Source organism: Neofelis nebulosa, chromosome 12 (assembly GCF_028018385.1).
Source record: "Neofelis nebulosa isolate mNeoNeb1 chromosome 12, mNeoNeb1.pri, whole genome shotgun sequence".
NCBI classification, from domain to species: Eukaryota; Metazoa; Chordata; class Mammalia; order Carnivora; family Felidae; genus Neofelis; species Neofelis nebulosa.
This window is the reverse complement of record NC_080793.1, coordinates 76,174,418-76,190,091: the sequence shown is the minus strand read 5'-3', so window position 1 is coordinate 76,190,091 and position 15,674 is coordinate 76,174,418. Positions and strand designations below refer to the sequence as shown.

At 45.5% G+C, this 15,674-nt stretch overlaps 1 protein-coding gene across 2 annotated transcripts in view; it reads right to left on the bottom strand.

Annotated features, from left to right (window-relative positions):
- The window catches only part of LOC131492040 (guanine nucleotide-binding protein subunit alpha-14), a 203,529-nt gene extending 189,364 nt beyond the window's left edge, over positions 1-14,165 (bottom strand). Inside the window, exon 1 of one of the 2 annotated variants that reach the window (XM_058695651.1) lies at positions 13,482-14,165. In XM_058695651.1, coding sequence (XP_058551634.1) covers positions 13,482-13,605 — 124 coding nt within the window. In that variant the 5' untranslated portion in view covers positions 13,606-14,165. The remainder of the gene's footprint in view (positions 1-13,481) is intronic. The other variant, XM_058695650.1, reaches the window with a different exon arrangement.
- Between the last annotated feature and the right edge of the window lie 1,509 nt (positions 14,166-15,674).

Genomic DNA, 15,674 nt, shown 5'->3' with positions numbered 1-15,674 from the left:
TAGAAGATGCAGAAGAATGGATCAGCAATTTGGAAGACAGGGTAATGGAACACTAGCCTAACAGCCAAAAATAAATAAAAAATAGGAATCCATTAAGGCAACTCAGCAACATCATCAAGAATAATATTTGCATCATAGAGATCCCAAAAGGAGAAGAGAGAAAAGGGGGCAGAAAATGTATTTAAAGAATTAATAGCTAAAAATATCCATAATTTAGGCAACAAAACAGGCATCCAGATCCAGGAAGCACAGAAAGCCTTTAATATTAATCCAAGGAGATGCACACCAATACATGTAGTAATTAAAATTGCAAGAAGTAATGATCAATAGAATTTGAGTAGCAGCAAAAGCAAACAGTTACATACAAGGGAAACCCCCTTCAGCTCTTGGCATATTAACCAGCAGAAATTCTGTAGGCCAGAAGGGAGTAGCAGGATATACTCAAAGTGCTGAAAGGAAAAAAACTGCATCCAAGAAAACTTTATCTGGCAAGGCTCTCATTTACAATAGAAGGACAGCAAGAGTTTCCCAGCCAAACAAAAGGTAAAAGAGTTCAACACCAATAAACCAGACTTTTAAGAAATTAAAATTTTTTTTAAATATATTTTTTTTAGACAGACAGATGGAGAGGGTGGAGCAGAGAAGGAGAAGAAGACAGAATCCGAAGCAGGCTCCAGGCTCTGAGCTGTCCACACAGAGCCCAATGCAGGGCTCAAACTCACAAACCATGAGATTATGACCTGAGCCAAAATCAGATACTCCGCTAACTGAGCCAGCCAGGTGTCCCAGGACTTTTAAGAAGTTTTAAAGGAAACCCTTTAAGTGGAAAGAAAAGGCCATAAGAGGAAGTAGGAAAATTATGAAAAAAATGTTTCACAAGTAAAGGCAAACATGATAAAGGTAAATTAATCACTTATAAAACCAGTATCGAGTTTAACTCAGAAGCATTAAAAATCAATTCTGTCTACAAAAATCGGTCAAGGAACTCACAAAATAAAAGGACGTAAAAATAGGACAAACAGAAAACAAGGCAAGGGAGTAAAGATTTCAGCACTTCAGTGTTTTCAGAATGGGTTCAAATTTAAGTGACCATCAGCTATCAACTGCTGTATCTGAAGATGTTATGTATGACTCCAACAGTAACCACAAGTGAGAAACCTGTAATAGATACATGAAAAAATAAAGAGTAATGAATTCAAAGCTAACACTAAAGACAATCATCAAACCACAAAGGAAGAGAGCAAGAAAGGAACTACAAAAACAACCACAAAACAAGTATGTAACAAAATAGAAGTACATGTCTATCAATAATGAATTTTAATGTAAATGGACTAAATGCTCCAATCAAAAAATATAAGGTGACTGAATGGATAAGAAAGCAAGGCTCATTTATATGCTACTCACAGGAGACTCACTTCAGACCTAAAGACACATGCAGATTCAAACTGAAGAGGTAGAAAAACATCTATCATGCAAATGAAAACAAGAAAGCTGGCTAACAATACTTTGACAAAATAGGCTTTAAAACAAAAACTGTAGCCAGAAGCAGAGAGGATACTACATAATGATAAAAGGAAAAACCCAACAAAAGAGTGTAACAGTTTTAAGTATCTATGCACCCAATATGGGAGGTACCTAGCATTGGTGGTATAGTGGTGAGCATAACTGCCTTCCAGTATCACAACACCTAAACACATAAAGCAACTATTAGCAGACAAAAAGTTATCAACAGTTATACAATAGTAGAGGACTTTAATACCCTAACATCAATGGATAGACCATCCAGACAGAAGATCAACAAGTAAACAGTACTTTTGAATGACACATTAGACCAGATGGACATAACAGATCTATATACAACACTCCATCTAAAAATAACGGAATATACATTCTTTTGAAATGCAAATGGAACACTCCCCAGGATAGATCATGTTAGGCCACAGAACAAGTTTCAACAAATTCAACAAGGTTGAAATCTTATCGTGCATCTTTTCCAACCACAAAACGTATGAAACTAGAAGTCAATTATAAGAAAAAAATCTCCAAAGAACACAAGTACATGGAGTCTAAATAACATTCTACTGAACAATGAATGGGTAAACCAAGAAATCGAAGAGAAAAAAAAGATAGAGACTAATGAAAACACAACAGTCTAAATCTGGGATGCAGCAAAAGAAGTTCTAGAGGGAAGTTTTTAACAATACAGGTCTACCTCAAGAAACAAGAAAAATCTCAAAAAACCCAGAACGGGCTATGGAAGAATTTTCTGGGGGAACTTAATTTGGATCAGAGTCAGAGAAGGCTTCCAGGAGGAAGAGATATTTAAGAAGCATTCTGAAAATTAGTAGAAGTTAGCTGGAAGACTTTTAGGTATTCATGTTGGAGGCAGATAGATCAGCATGAGCAGAGGCCTAAGGAGGATGAGTTTGGCCCAATGAATTTCCTAAAAGAAAGCCCTACAGCCAAGAATGAGTGATCACAGGGAACAACGGCACAGAGGTGGGAAGGGACAGGATAGACGGTCTCCCACACCATGCACAGATTTTAGATTTGCACCCAAGGGCAATGAGAAGACCCTAAAAAGACTTTGAGCAAGAAAACAGCAATCCAATTTCCATTTTTACAAGGTCACTCTGACTGCAGTGTGGAGAATGGACTCTAGGGAGAGGTTAGTGAATTCAGAGGAGAGATAGGACAAAGAGAATTCTAAGAAATAGGTACAGTAGAGATTTGGCCTCCTGGAGTAGATTTTTGGTGAAACATTGACTCTGGGAAACAGGAGCAAGACTGTGATTAAGAACCAGGGCTCTAGGGGTGCCTGGGTGGCTCAGTCTGTTGAGCGTCTGACTTCGGTTCAGGTCATGATCTTGTGATTTGTGAGTTCGAGCCCCGCGTCGGGCTCTGTGCTGACAGCTAGGAGCCTGGAGCCTGCTTCGGATTCTGTGTCTCCTCCTCTCTCCACCCCTCCCCTGCTCATGCTCTGTGTCTCAATAATAAATGTTAAAAAAAAAATTAAAAAGTTAAACAAAAAAAACCAGGGCTCTAGAGTCAGATTGCCTGGATTCAAAATTCTGCCCTGGCTGGCAACCTCTCTTTAGGGCCTCAGTTCCCTCATCTGTAGAATGGAAAGGATAATACTAAGTGTACCTCAAATGGTGAGGAATAAATGAGATCATTCAAGTGCCCAGATGGAGAATTGGATGGATAAATGTTACTGTTTTATTATTCTAATTTCCATTTCTAGTGTTAAGTGTAGCAGAAAATTCAACACTCTGTGGATTCTGTCTTGAGCACCTGAGTGGCCAGTGGTCCCAATAATGGAGATAAAGATAGGTAGAATTGGATCAATCAGGGAGAGAAGGGAAGACCCTTCAGTTTTGTTCAAGCAGTTCCATTTTTGATATGTTAAGAAATGAGTTGTTAACTCTGTCTGATGTCACTTTTTAAATGGTTTTGTAGATGAATATGCTATAATATTTTTAACACTCTCAAACATGGCAAGTTTTTTTTTTTTAGTGAATAGTACTATTCTGTTAACCTTCTCCATTTTTTTTATAACCAACTCAAAATCCTAAAATCTACAAGCCACTGATTTTAATAACACCAATTACAAAGATTTACATCAATAAATACAAATATACATGGTACATCATGTTTGTCACTTTAAACATCCCCACTCTGTGCAATAGAAGATGATGATTTCTATTAGCTGTGCAGAAAAAGGTCAATTTCCTACGAAATTTGATCAGGCTATGGTATGGCTCCAAACTCACCAAACTAGGTCTCACGCTCCACAACATTTAGGTCTTAATAATGACTGATTCTCTCTTTAGATCTTCCAAATTTCTTATCCATAAAATTAAGTAGGAGATGAGCCTCTAAAATCATGAGGCCTAACTCCTCAATTTTTATAGAGACAGACCTACCACAAATTTAGAAAAGTTACATGAAAAAGATGAGGAGTTAGAATTTTTTTTCAAATTAGTTCAGAACGAAGCAATAAAGACTAATGAATTTCTCAACTATGATTCCAGTTACGTATCAAAATCTTATGTAGGATTACTAGGAAAACTCTTTATGGAAATACAAGGAATTTATTTTCCAGGTAGCATTTCACTTCTACGACCTGGGCTCAATTTTCATATTTTGACACCACTAATCTAGGCATAAACATTCAACAGAAATAGGTAGCTAACATATTGGACATGTTAAAAAAAAAATCAATTCTGAAATTATCTACACCTTGCTCTTCTGGAAGACCCAACCCATGACAGTCTTCCTTTCATGAATGTTCCTAAAGTAGCCCAAACAATAGAGACCTCTAGCTTCTATATGGAATTCTTCATACTAACCATCTGCTAGTTCATGGAGACAAAGAGACACACATATTCATTCAGCCAATATTTAAGCTAAGGTCTATCCTCAGCAGGGCAGGGGTGGGGGCTGAGGTCAGTAAGTGGTGAATAAAACCCTCAAGGAGTTCAAGGTCTCATATAAAACTCCTCCCAGACTCAAGCATTTGCCTGGATGTGGCCCATCCACCATCACTCAGACACTGTCACCACAGTTGGTTGGTTGCTCCCATTTTTTTCTTAACCTTCTTTATATAGAACAGCCCCACTAATCCAGGACACAATTTTTTCAAGTTTTACTTGAAATAGAGCCCAGTAGACTGATGGCAATACACAGAGGTTTCTTCTCTAATTTCAGCACTTAAACTGGTTTCATGAAATTCTATTCTATGTCAATAATTGGAGTAGTTTTGCTTATTTTAAATTTGTACTATCTGGGAGCCAGCGGGGTCGGGGGGGGGGGGTGATGAATACCTTGATTCCAAGTTTTATTGCCACAGAAATGAACATTTTTAAGGTTGAGACGCTTTTGCATTGATGTGAGCATTTATTAAGGTGTTTGCTTTCCTGAAAAGCTGTTTTCGAATCAATAGCATGTCTTACAATCAATGTTGCCTTAGAAACGAAGAAATCTAACAAGAGGACTAAGACTGACTTCATGAAAAAAAAAAAAAAAAAGAAAAAGGAGTTGGCGGCAATGAATACTGGACTCCTAGTCTTGGCTTACTGCCAATTAGTTACCAGTTACTGAGCCCCATGACATATGCCAAGCCCCTTCACTCCTCTGGACCTTCTCTACTCCATTCATAAAATCAAAGTTTGCACTTTCTTAAACTCTGTGGTAAGAGAGGAGCTTAAGTTTTTCCATTCAGTTGCATACTGATACACTTATGAGATATAATTCTATATAAATTAGACAATGATGTTGCCCATGATTTATCACTTTTGTTAATTGGATATTGCTTGGTAATACAATTAGCTTGTATTTCCCTATTACATAGTAGCCAAGCAACAGAAATATTTGGGGAATGAGTTACTCAAAATGAAGATGTTATTCACAGCAGATTCAAGAGAGCAGTAGCATGGCTAATCCATCTGTGGGTCATTGACAATGAGCCAACAATACAGAATACACCATTCAGGCAAAATAATCAAAGATAAAGGTTTTCTCTTCCTATTTATTTTTTAAGACTACAAAGTAGAACTCATCCATTACTTAACATTTTTTTTAAGGCAAAGTTTATCACCCTTTATTTCCCTTGGATGGAAATATCAGCCAATGTTCCATGTGATTTTTCAAAGAGAAGACGGATATATGGCAGCTGTTACTAGAATAGGCTTCCTGTACACCACTTTCCATGACACAAAGTAACTACTTAATGGTTATTAGCCATAAGGCCACTGCAGTTTATAGGAACATAGCTTTTGGAGTAGTATATAAAAGTACAAGAGTGCATACAAATGCAAACACTTGTTTTTATAAGGACTCTTACTGATGTAAATGTAAATGTGTGCTTTCTCTTTGCCTGCCAACCAGGCACATGGGGACAAATGCTAAATATCCCTACTAATTACCTAGCTCAGACTCTGAACACCCTTCATAAAGTTGAGGAGAGAGAGGTTTATTCGATTGCGAGCAACAAATCATTCCCTAGGCAGGTCAGTCCCAGGGACCTCCTGGATATTTGCTGAAAAATAAGGTTATCGGCCTTAGACCCTAGAGGTACGGTAAGAGGCTGCCCAGTCCTGAAGGCCAGACCAATCCTGTTCTCACATCTGAGCATGTATCAGGATCAACTGGAGGGATTGATATACAGATTGCAGGGCCGCTACTGAAGTTGATCAGAGGACCACAATGGAGACTCAGAGTTCGCATTTCTCATGAGTTTTCAGGAGGTGCTGAAAACAGGAGCACAGGTCTGTGCTCCTGGGAACAGACTTTGAGAACCATTGGTATAAAATATTTGCTAACAGAATTGGAAAGATATCAAGGGTCACCTGACCCACACCTTTCATTTTACTGTTGAGGACCCTGAGGTTGAGAGGTAATGTCTTCTTCATGGTTACATATCCCATACTCAGAGACACCCCCTCCCACCAAAAAAAAAAAAAAAAAAAAAAAAAAAAAAAAAAAAAAGAAAAAGAAAAAAAAGCAATTCAAGTTTCCAAAGTCTTAAGACACTGCTCATTTCATAGTTTTAAGTTATGGCAACTTATCAGGACCCTGTTCTCTTAGAAGAGTCATCAGCAGAGCCTTCTTGCTGTTGACCCTCCTACCAAGAACTGCATGTCAGTTCTACCAGTGACCTTGTAGTGGTAGGCAAGAGGCCTCAGCCCAGACAGGGTGCTGACAGCCCAATGGGAACTACTTGCCTAGATTTTAAACCCAGGAAGCATGGCTCCAGAAAACATGTCCTTACCATCCTGCCATGCTGCCTGCCCTCCCCCAGTTCCCCGGCAGCTGAGCACAAACAGATGGCCTGAGATTTTGCAAGGTGACACACGAGACAGGAAGTGGTCACAGATGATTTGCAGCACTGCTGTGAAGTGTCCACTGCAGCCTCAACTGCCACCCGGGTGGAATCGTCCCTGGCTGTGTGCTTGGCAGTGTAGGCTGCTACCAGTGTCAAAACTCCCTTGGATCGTGCCCTTTGGCTGAGCCTGCTCTCCAATTCCCAACGGTCCTGTGAGTTTCCTGCTTTCCCTCCAATAAATCATTCTTCTACTTAAACGGTCTGCAACCAAGAACACTGGCTGACAGGACAACCCATTAATTTACCCATCAGCAGAGAGCCAATTGATCCTAATCAAAATCAGGGCTCCCACAAAGCCTCCTGCAGTGCCTTCCACCTTCAGAGCCCTTGGATTTCTGCTGGTACCCTTCGATTCCTTCCACAGTTTTTGCAGCAAGGGCTGCTTGGTCAAGCAGGGAGCCCCACCCCAGGCCATCAGCACTCAGATCACAGAGCACATGTTGATTTATAGCAACCACCCAGAAACGGTTGACCCAGGAATGCGCCCTAATGCCCCACCAAGACTTGAGGTTCTCACAGGGGCAAGTAAGGCTCAGAGAGCTATCAAGCTTGGAAGGCAATGGAGCCAACCCATGCTGATTGCTGTGTCCCCGAGAAGGGTTCTTTCCCAGTCTTTATTCTTCAAATCTTTCCATTTCATGAAAAGTCCTGGTGAGAATTCTTCCACTCAAGTCCCCTTTTTGCCTGGATTTCAATTTTTGTCTTTAGTAACACCTTTGCTACAGACGCACTAAAAACCCCTCTCTGCCTTCTCAATCTAGCTACCCTCCTCCCTGCAACCCCACACATGGGGGTCCTTACAACAAAACTTTTGTAATTCAAGTACAACTGGAAGAGAAAAAGGTTTTATTGACCACAAGGCATCTTTTAAGGGAAAAAAGAAAGAAAAAAAAAACACTTTGTGGGGTAAGGCTTTTTTTTTTTTTTTAACATTGCTTTTTTCACCCAACTCTGTCAAGTTTTTCCCTTCTTTATCTGCTCACAGCATTACAGCCTCAAGATGTTCATCCTCTAACTCCATGCCTTTAGGAATGGGATTCTTGGGGCGCCTGGGTGGCTTGGTCGGTTAAGCGTCCGACTTCAGCTCAGGTCATGATCTCACAGTCCGTGAGTTCGAGCCCCGCATCGGGCTCTGTGCTGACAGCTCAGAGTCTGGAGCCTCCTTCTGATTCTGTGTCTCCCTCTCTCTCTGACCCTCCCCCGCTCATGCTCTGTCTCTCTCTGTCTCAAAAATAAATAAACGTTAAAAAAAAAATTAAAAAAAAAAGAGGAATGGGATTCTTCAGATATGTACATAATGGTGAGTGATGTGAATTGGAAACTAGCTTTGTTTCTAGTGCCCTCAACATCTGAAAAGACAAAGTGCCATTCTCCACCCAAAGTAATTGAGCCCCTGTAGAATAATGGCTGAATACCCAACTGGGAAGGTCATCAACTGGAGGTCCAGGCTCCTCTTTATGCCAGAGATTAAGAGTTGGGGGGTGGGGGGTGGAAACCATGATGGGCCATGTTGCAGCAACGTAAGAACCAGCTTGAAGGTGGTCTCATTGCACAAATTGGGTACAATCTGAGTGTCAAAATAATTAAGTACAGTATTTCAGTAAAAACCAGCAAGGGATTCAGGAGTATGTATTAATAATGAATAGGGACAAAAGGAAGGCTTTTACAGTAACATGTGCAGTGCCAACTGGTCAATGTGGAGAGAGTGCTGGATTTAGAAAATCATTTTGTAGCCATCGTGGTGTATACATCGTGGTGTATACATCGTGGTGTATACATCGTGGTATACAGGGATATATGGTGAGGAGCAGGATATTTGCCTGGCCTTAAAAAGCGTCTCCCCCCAAAACTGGTAGACAATAGACAACGTGCAACACCTTGAAAAAGTGACTGAATGCAACATCACCGTGGGGCAGATAGAGATGGTATGCCTCCACCGAGGACCCTCAGAGAACACAACATCACGTATCCAGAGTTCCATACTGGAGATAAATTATACGTCAGTATAGCTTATTTGAGAAGGTACAAAAAGTACCTTTCATAGTCCATGGTTTGAAAAGGTTCTGCATTAAAGGCGAAACGAATACTCTGCTTGTATCCATGATACAGCAGTCCCCTGAAGACCTCTGAAGAGACCATCTCTACCCACAACGGACAAAAGCCAGAGATAAAGTCACTTTCCTCCATTCAGAAGCACATTACAGGACAAAAAAAAAACAAAACAAAACAAAAAAAAACGAAGCATTTTTACAGTAACATGTATCTGGCAGTTTAGAGAATGTTCACGTAAAGGGGCTAAAATAAAACACAAAAACTGAACGAAATCTTGCCTCCAAGGACCCATTCGTATCATCCCACATCCTAAGAACACTGTTACTTTTCTCCAAAGTTTCTCTTCTTAGTGGGGAGAAGTTTCTATGTGTCCTGCACAAGTCCACACATGGGCAGTCATCAGTACCTTAACCTCCCCGTTTCTTACGGCCCTAACCACATGATCCCCCCCCCCCCGGCCAGAAGATCCCCCTTCATGCACTGCCCGTACCACCTTTTATTCTCTATTAAGCATTTATGACAATCCTCCCAACAGTTACTTGCAAACAAACACCTCCAATTTAGCACTTAGAAATGATCTCCAGCATGTGGGAAAATGTTAGTTTGAACCGAGGGAAGAGTAAGGAACATGGGCATACTTAACCGTTTCACTCCTTTGCTTCTTCAGAGCCAGAAAAGTCACTTTCTACTGAGGCAACCACCCTCCCTCCACCCTTTCCTCTAACAGACTTCCAGCCTATGAACGTGATCATTAGTCTCAAAATGATATTTTGTTATAACCAATGCAATAAAATTTTAGGGGACTCAGATTTTCACCCGTTTTGGTGTAAGTACAAAGATAGATCCTGAAATCAGCTTATGGTTCAGAAAGTAAGGGAAACTCAAAGCCAAACATTACTGTGAAAGCACTACCAGGACATTTTAGGTCAACTGCTATGCAACCTGCAACCGATCGACTAAAATAGAAAGTAACACCTCACTGGTGGCATAAAAAATGCTCAAAAGGGGCGCCTGGGTGGCGCAGTCGGTTAAGCGCCCGACTTCAGCCAGGTCACGATCTCGCGGTCCGTGAGTTCGAGCCCCACGTCAGGCTCTGGGCTGATGGGCCTGGAGCCTGTTTCCGATTCTGTGTCTCCCTCTCTCTCTGCCCCTCCCCCGTTCATGCTCTGTCTCTCTCTGTCCCAAAAATAAAAAAAAAAATAAAATAAATAAAAAAAAAAATCAATAAAAGATCCCATTTCTCCCCCTTAATTGCCGTTGTCCAGACACTTTCTTCCTGTACTGAGTAGTGTCATCAGGATTCTTATTAGAACTCCTTTCAGTCCTACTTTTATCTGAAGAGCTGATAAGGAATCTCTCCTACTAAACTCAACCATCTTCTTTATTCCCCCCATCTCCTTCAGTGAAGAGGATCACGCTGACATTTCGCAATTACTAGCCCTAACCAGACAGCAGCTTTTAGCTTTCCCGGCTGACAGGAATCTAGGCTTTTATTATAAATACAAACAGGATACGGCTCTATTGAATGCACTTCGGAAACCTCCTCAAATCATTTTGTTGAAAAAGCATGCTTCCTTGTCACCGAGCTGGTGGCTTTTCAGGTCATTCCATACTCCACACAGGGTCCTCCACTCCCATCGGCAAAGTGGGGGTTTCACCTGAGGCATCTGAGGCGTGGGTTATGTAATGAGAGACTCCGATCAATTCTTCAAACTGCACAGCTAGAGACAAATCAACATACACCAGGTCCTGATTCCTGTATTTTTTTAAAAGCTTTTTTAAAGTTCATTTGTTGTGTGTGCACGCATGTGTGTGTGTGTGTGTGTGTGTGTGTGAGAGAGAGAGAGAGAGAGAGAGAGAGACACAGAGAGACAGAGACACACAGACACACACTGAGAGACACTGAGAGACAGAGAGAATCCCACACAGACTCTGAACGGTGATCATGGAGCCCAACCCAGGGCTCCATCTCACGAACTGAGATCATGACCTGCGCTGAAATCGAGTTGTACGCTTAACCAGCTGAGCCACCCAGGAGCCCCTAATTTCTGTATCTGTGAAGTCATTTCCTCCTCCTGGATCTGTGGAGTCATTTCCTCCTCAATACCTGAGGCTCCTGCCCAGGCCTGAAGTCGATACGGACTACAAGCTTTCTCCATTTTGATCTAACTAGACCAACTTTTCTTTCCTTGAAGCTTTCCAGGAGGGTGACTCCTTGTATTCAAAATTAATAAACTGGTGGGAGAGAGGATTCCTGTCTGAAAGGGATGAAATAGAAGAAATGGAAGTGTGCCCTGCTCCCTTGAAGAAACCAGAGGTTTTTGAAGTCCCTCCTTGGGGTTCCTGACAGCTCTATGTGGTTTGGAAACTATTTCTAGTGGTTTCTAAGTAACTAGCACGGAGCCAATATGCTAGTCACAGCTGGACACAATGAAAACGGGGATCTTGGGAGGTCAGGCAGTGCCTGGAGGGTGCAGGAAGACTGGGGCAAAGGCGCGGGGGAGGCAAAGAAGATATTCTAGTCACTAGTATTAAACTTGACCTCCAGGGCAAACAACTTCCCTACAATATTTTTACCCCAGTTTGAGTGCAAACGCAAGCATCTTACTACACCCCCCCCCAAAAAAAAAAAAAACACAAGGCTTGATGCCAATGCAATATGGCTCAGTGTACTGCTCAAATCGTCATAGGAAACTCCTGGTATGTTCCAGACACTGTGCTTCATACACTGACACAAATCAACATACTTCACACCATGAAAGATGGTTCAGACTTCCCTTGAAAAGAAGCCTGTGGCCAAAACCAGGTGAGCCCCTATCAGTCTGTGGGGCCTGAGGCAAGGGTACAAATGGAGGCCCAAGTATTTACTTTAAAGAGGTCATCAAGCTAGCCCACTGTCACGCAATCCTCCTCCCTTAACAAATGGAGCTTTTTAACAACCTGAAAGGCCAGGTACTATTTACAATTGCAGATCCCTGGGAGTTCTGGGCCAGACATGAAACAGCCCTGCCTATGGACACAAGCTCTTCCCTCCCCCACCCAGGCTCCCTCTCCCCCCAGGGAGGCCTGGGGGGGGGGGTGAGGTGGGGGGGCACACCTGTAGACCCTCAACCCACATTTCCAAGCTCTTCCATCACCCCAGCACAGCTGCCCTTGGGCATTCCTTAGGGATGGGGTCTGCCCCCCCCCCCCCCCCATACTTGAGGAGGCCGTGGAAGCTGGCTTGGGGCCTTTGGGCACGGAATTCCGATGTGAGTATGGGAGTGGGGTGGGGGGTGGCAACGAGTCTCCTGGTGGGGCAGCCCACTCCGTAGGCAGACACCAAGCCCACTGGGGAGGGGTACAGCCTAGTGAAGGCCAGACACCCCTACATAAACTCTGAACTCCAGGGAGTAAGTACAAAAGGCTTCCTTTGCCCAGGCCCGAAGGCGATACGGACTAAAAGCTTTCTCCATTTTATCGTAACTAGACCAACTTTTCTTTTCTTGAAGCTTTCCCACAGGGTGACTCCTTGTATTCAAACATCAACTGGTGTGAGAGGATTCCTGTCTGAAAGGAATGAAAGAGTCGAAATGCTTCCAACTCTCTAGAAAGATCTCACGGCTACTATCCTCATCTGAAAGAAAATGTCAATACTCCTCAAGCAGCCAATGGATTGCACAGGGCTCTGGAACAAAAATCAGAAAAGGTGGGCTCCACAAATTGGGCAAACCTTAGCATTTTTTCTGTTTTTGAACGTTAAGAACCAGAGGAGTAACTAGTCGCTGCAGCTGGGGCAGCCCATTCCAAACTCTAGGAAGGGGCGCAGGCTGAGCGAAACCCAACAAGGCAGGTTTGGGCCTGCTGTGTGCAAACAGGCCTGGCCAAAGGGGGTCACCGAAGGGAGGCAATTGTCATCACAGTAGGGTGAGTGGCTAGAGCCTGCACATCACCCCCGTTACTGACCTGGTATCTGCTTTGTCTTTTCTCAAAGCAAGTTTCCCAATTTTCCGGGCCTCCATAGTTAATTCTCCAGGATGGGGATGTTATTACCCGCCCGCATTATGGCCCAGTGTCGCGGTGACAACTTAGCACAGTCCGCACTCGGTGAGCACTCACTCACCCGTACTTAAAACCGGGAGCACAGCAGCCAGAGCGGAACCCAAAGCGGTACAGGAGGCAGTTCCCCACCACCTACCCCGACATCCAAGAAAAGGCTCTGAAGCAGCTGTGCGCGCCGGGGGCAGCAGAGTGGGGTGAAGGCAGCGTTAGGGAGGGGGGCCAACAAAGCAAACCCTGGTCAAATGCTAGGTCTCACCCGTTTTGGGGTAGGGAAAGGGTGCCTTTGAAAGTCGCCCAACTGGAGGTGCGAAGGACAGGTGCCGAAGGCCCCCAGGGGCCGGCCACCGAGCCCCCCCGGGGTGGGGGCGGGCAGGAAGGAGCCACGCTGCACCCCTCTGGCTCCAGGCCCGGAGGGGATCTGTGAGAGGGGAGCGGCCGGGAGGGAGGGAGGGAGGGAGGAAAACGCTCGGCGAGCGGGGGTCCGGGAGTCGCAGTCACTCACCCAACAGCAGCAGCTTGAACTCGCGGCGCGCGTCCTTCTTGTCCCGGCGAAGCTGCCGCTCGATTTCGGCGCTGATGCGCTGCGACTCCTTCTCCTCCGCGGACAGGCAGCAGCAGCCGGCCATGGCGCGCGCTGCACCCGACGGCGCGACGCGGTCCCGAGAGCCCCGGTTCTCCGCCGGCCGCTCGCCCGGCCGAGCCGCGACAGGCACCCGGGTTCGGAGAGAAAAGGACGAGACCTCTTTGACTTAGGGCAGTACGAGGCCTGGCCTTCGGAGGCTCAGTCCGCTCCTCGAGGGTCGATGCCGAGGCGGGGGCGAATTCGGAGCGCCAGGAACTTGAGGGGATCCCCGCAGCTCCGGGCGCACCAGCCCCACACTCGTCCCGGGGGAGGAGGAGGGCTCGCGGAGAGGATGGGCGTACGGCCCGCACCCGGAAGATGCGCGCGCCCCTTAGCCCAGGAGGCGGACACCAGGTCCGGGGGCGCAGACCGCGCGGGAAAAGTTGGGGCGTCGGTGCCCGGGGGGAGAATGGGATCTCCGCGTCCCGGTAGGGTCCCAGGCAGGCGACAGGCACGGCGTCGGTTGGAGGCAAAGGGCCTAGCTCGCCCTTGCCTGGAAAGTTCGGAAAGTGACCGCAGATTAAGACCGAGCTCAAGGGTTTCTGCTGGCGCTGGTGGCTCTAAGTGGCAGGAGGAGGCGGAGCGTCTCAGACCTGCAGCCCTGGCGCCCGCCCCAGTAGGCCTTCGGGGCACGCCAAGCCGTAGGCGCCTGGGGGGCGAGAGGAACCAGTCAGGAGCTGGGGCGCACGGGCCGGGCGTCTGGGGTTCCTGGGAGCAGCTCCCACACCTGCCTCGGTGGCCGTCAAGTCCTTGCACCCGGAGGGCCGCCTGCCGAGGTTGCGGGAACCAGCGCGCTCCGGCCCCAGGGCCCTGCTTCTTACCCAGATACGGGTTCCGACAGGTGAGCGCGTTTCGCCCGCTTCAGCCTCAACTCCTCCCAGCTGCAGGAAGAGGAGAACCGAGCCGGGCGTCCGCCGCGGGAAGCCTCGCGCCTGGGGAGAGGTTGAACTCTTCACCCCTAAGTTGAGGGTTGCACACCAGCGACACGACCACACACCCTTCGTTTCCTAGACGGGCTCCTTCCACTTCCCGGACGCCTCAGCCGGGCTCAGGTTTGGCCTAAACGCTTGGTCAGCTGGGCAGCCTGCCAGCAAGGTGCGGCTGGGCCTGACCCCGGGGGCACTGCGCTCAGAGAGGCAGCTGCCTCTGGGTTCGGTTAAATAGGAGGCCGCCAGAGCGGAGAGTAAACATCCTTCCGGCCCCTTCCTAGGGCACCTGATGAGGAGGGCTGGGGATGGGGAAAATGGAAAACGGCTGGCTACTTTGCATTTTATGACGGGAAAGACTCTTGCTTTGTTAGAGAGGGCTCACACGTTTGCAGCAGCCCCCGGCGTGTTCGTGCCCCAGCCTTGAAGCCTGACAGCCTCTGCCTTGCAAAGGTGTGTCCGTGGCTGCATTGGCCCAGCTCCCAGGACGTCGGAATCATGTTTGAGCTGCATTAGTAAAAACTTACAAATTGAACAGCCATCTCTTTGTACTCAATTGGTGCAACAGAACGCATATTACATCTGATTTTTGTCTTCCCTCTGGATAGATTTTGAGACAGAGCGCAGAGGGGCCCACGGAAAAAGCAGAAGCAGGAAGGTGGAGGGAGGGGATCCTGTCCTCCCTGCTCCTCCTGTAAACACTTTATGGCTTTAGGCAATTAGTTAATGCCTCCTCTATTAAAAGCGGGCATAAGTGCCTTTCAAATGTGTGGCATATATTCAGTCAATTCACATTGAGGAACATACTGAGTGGAAGAGTGGTGTTTGTCATTATATAAGAAACTTGGCATTGCGATGCTATCTGGCTTCAAGGTCTTATTATTTATTTTACAGTTTAGGGAATGGAAATGAATCAGGCATTAAAAATAAATGTGCTTACATTCTTAAATGCACCCTTCTTTCCTTGCAGGCCTAAACTGACTGTAACAGTTGACCCCCTACAGGCAAAATCCTGGACGTTTTTCATCTGATCCTTGGCCAGTTCATCACAGTTTCCTCCCTTAGCTCTTACAGACAGATTTACAATTTGAGGGTAAGACTGCTTGAGAAGGCAAGATCATCATAATTGTTAATATTTTTCAATGAG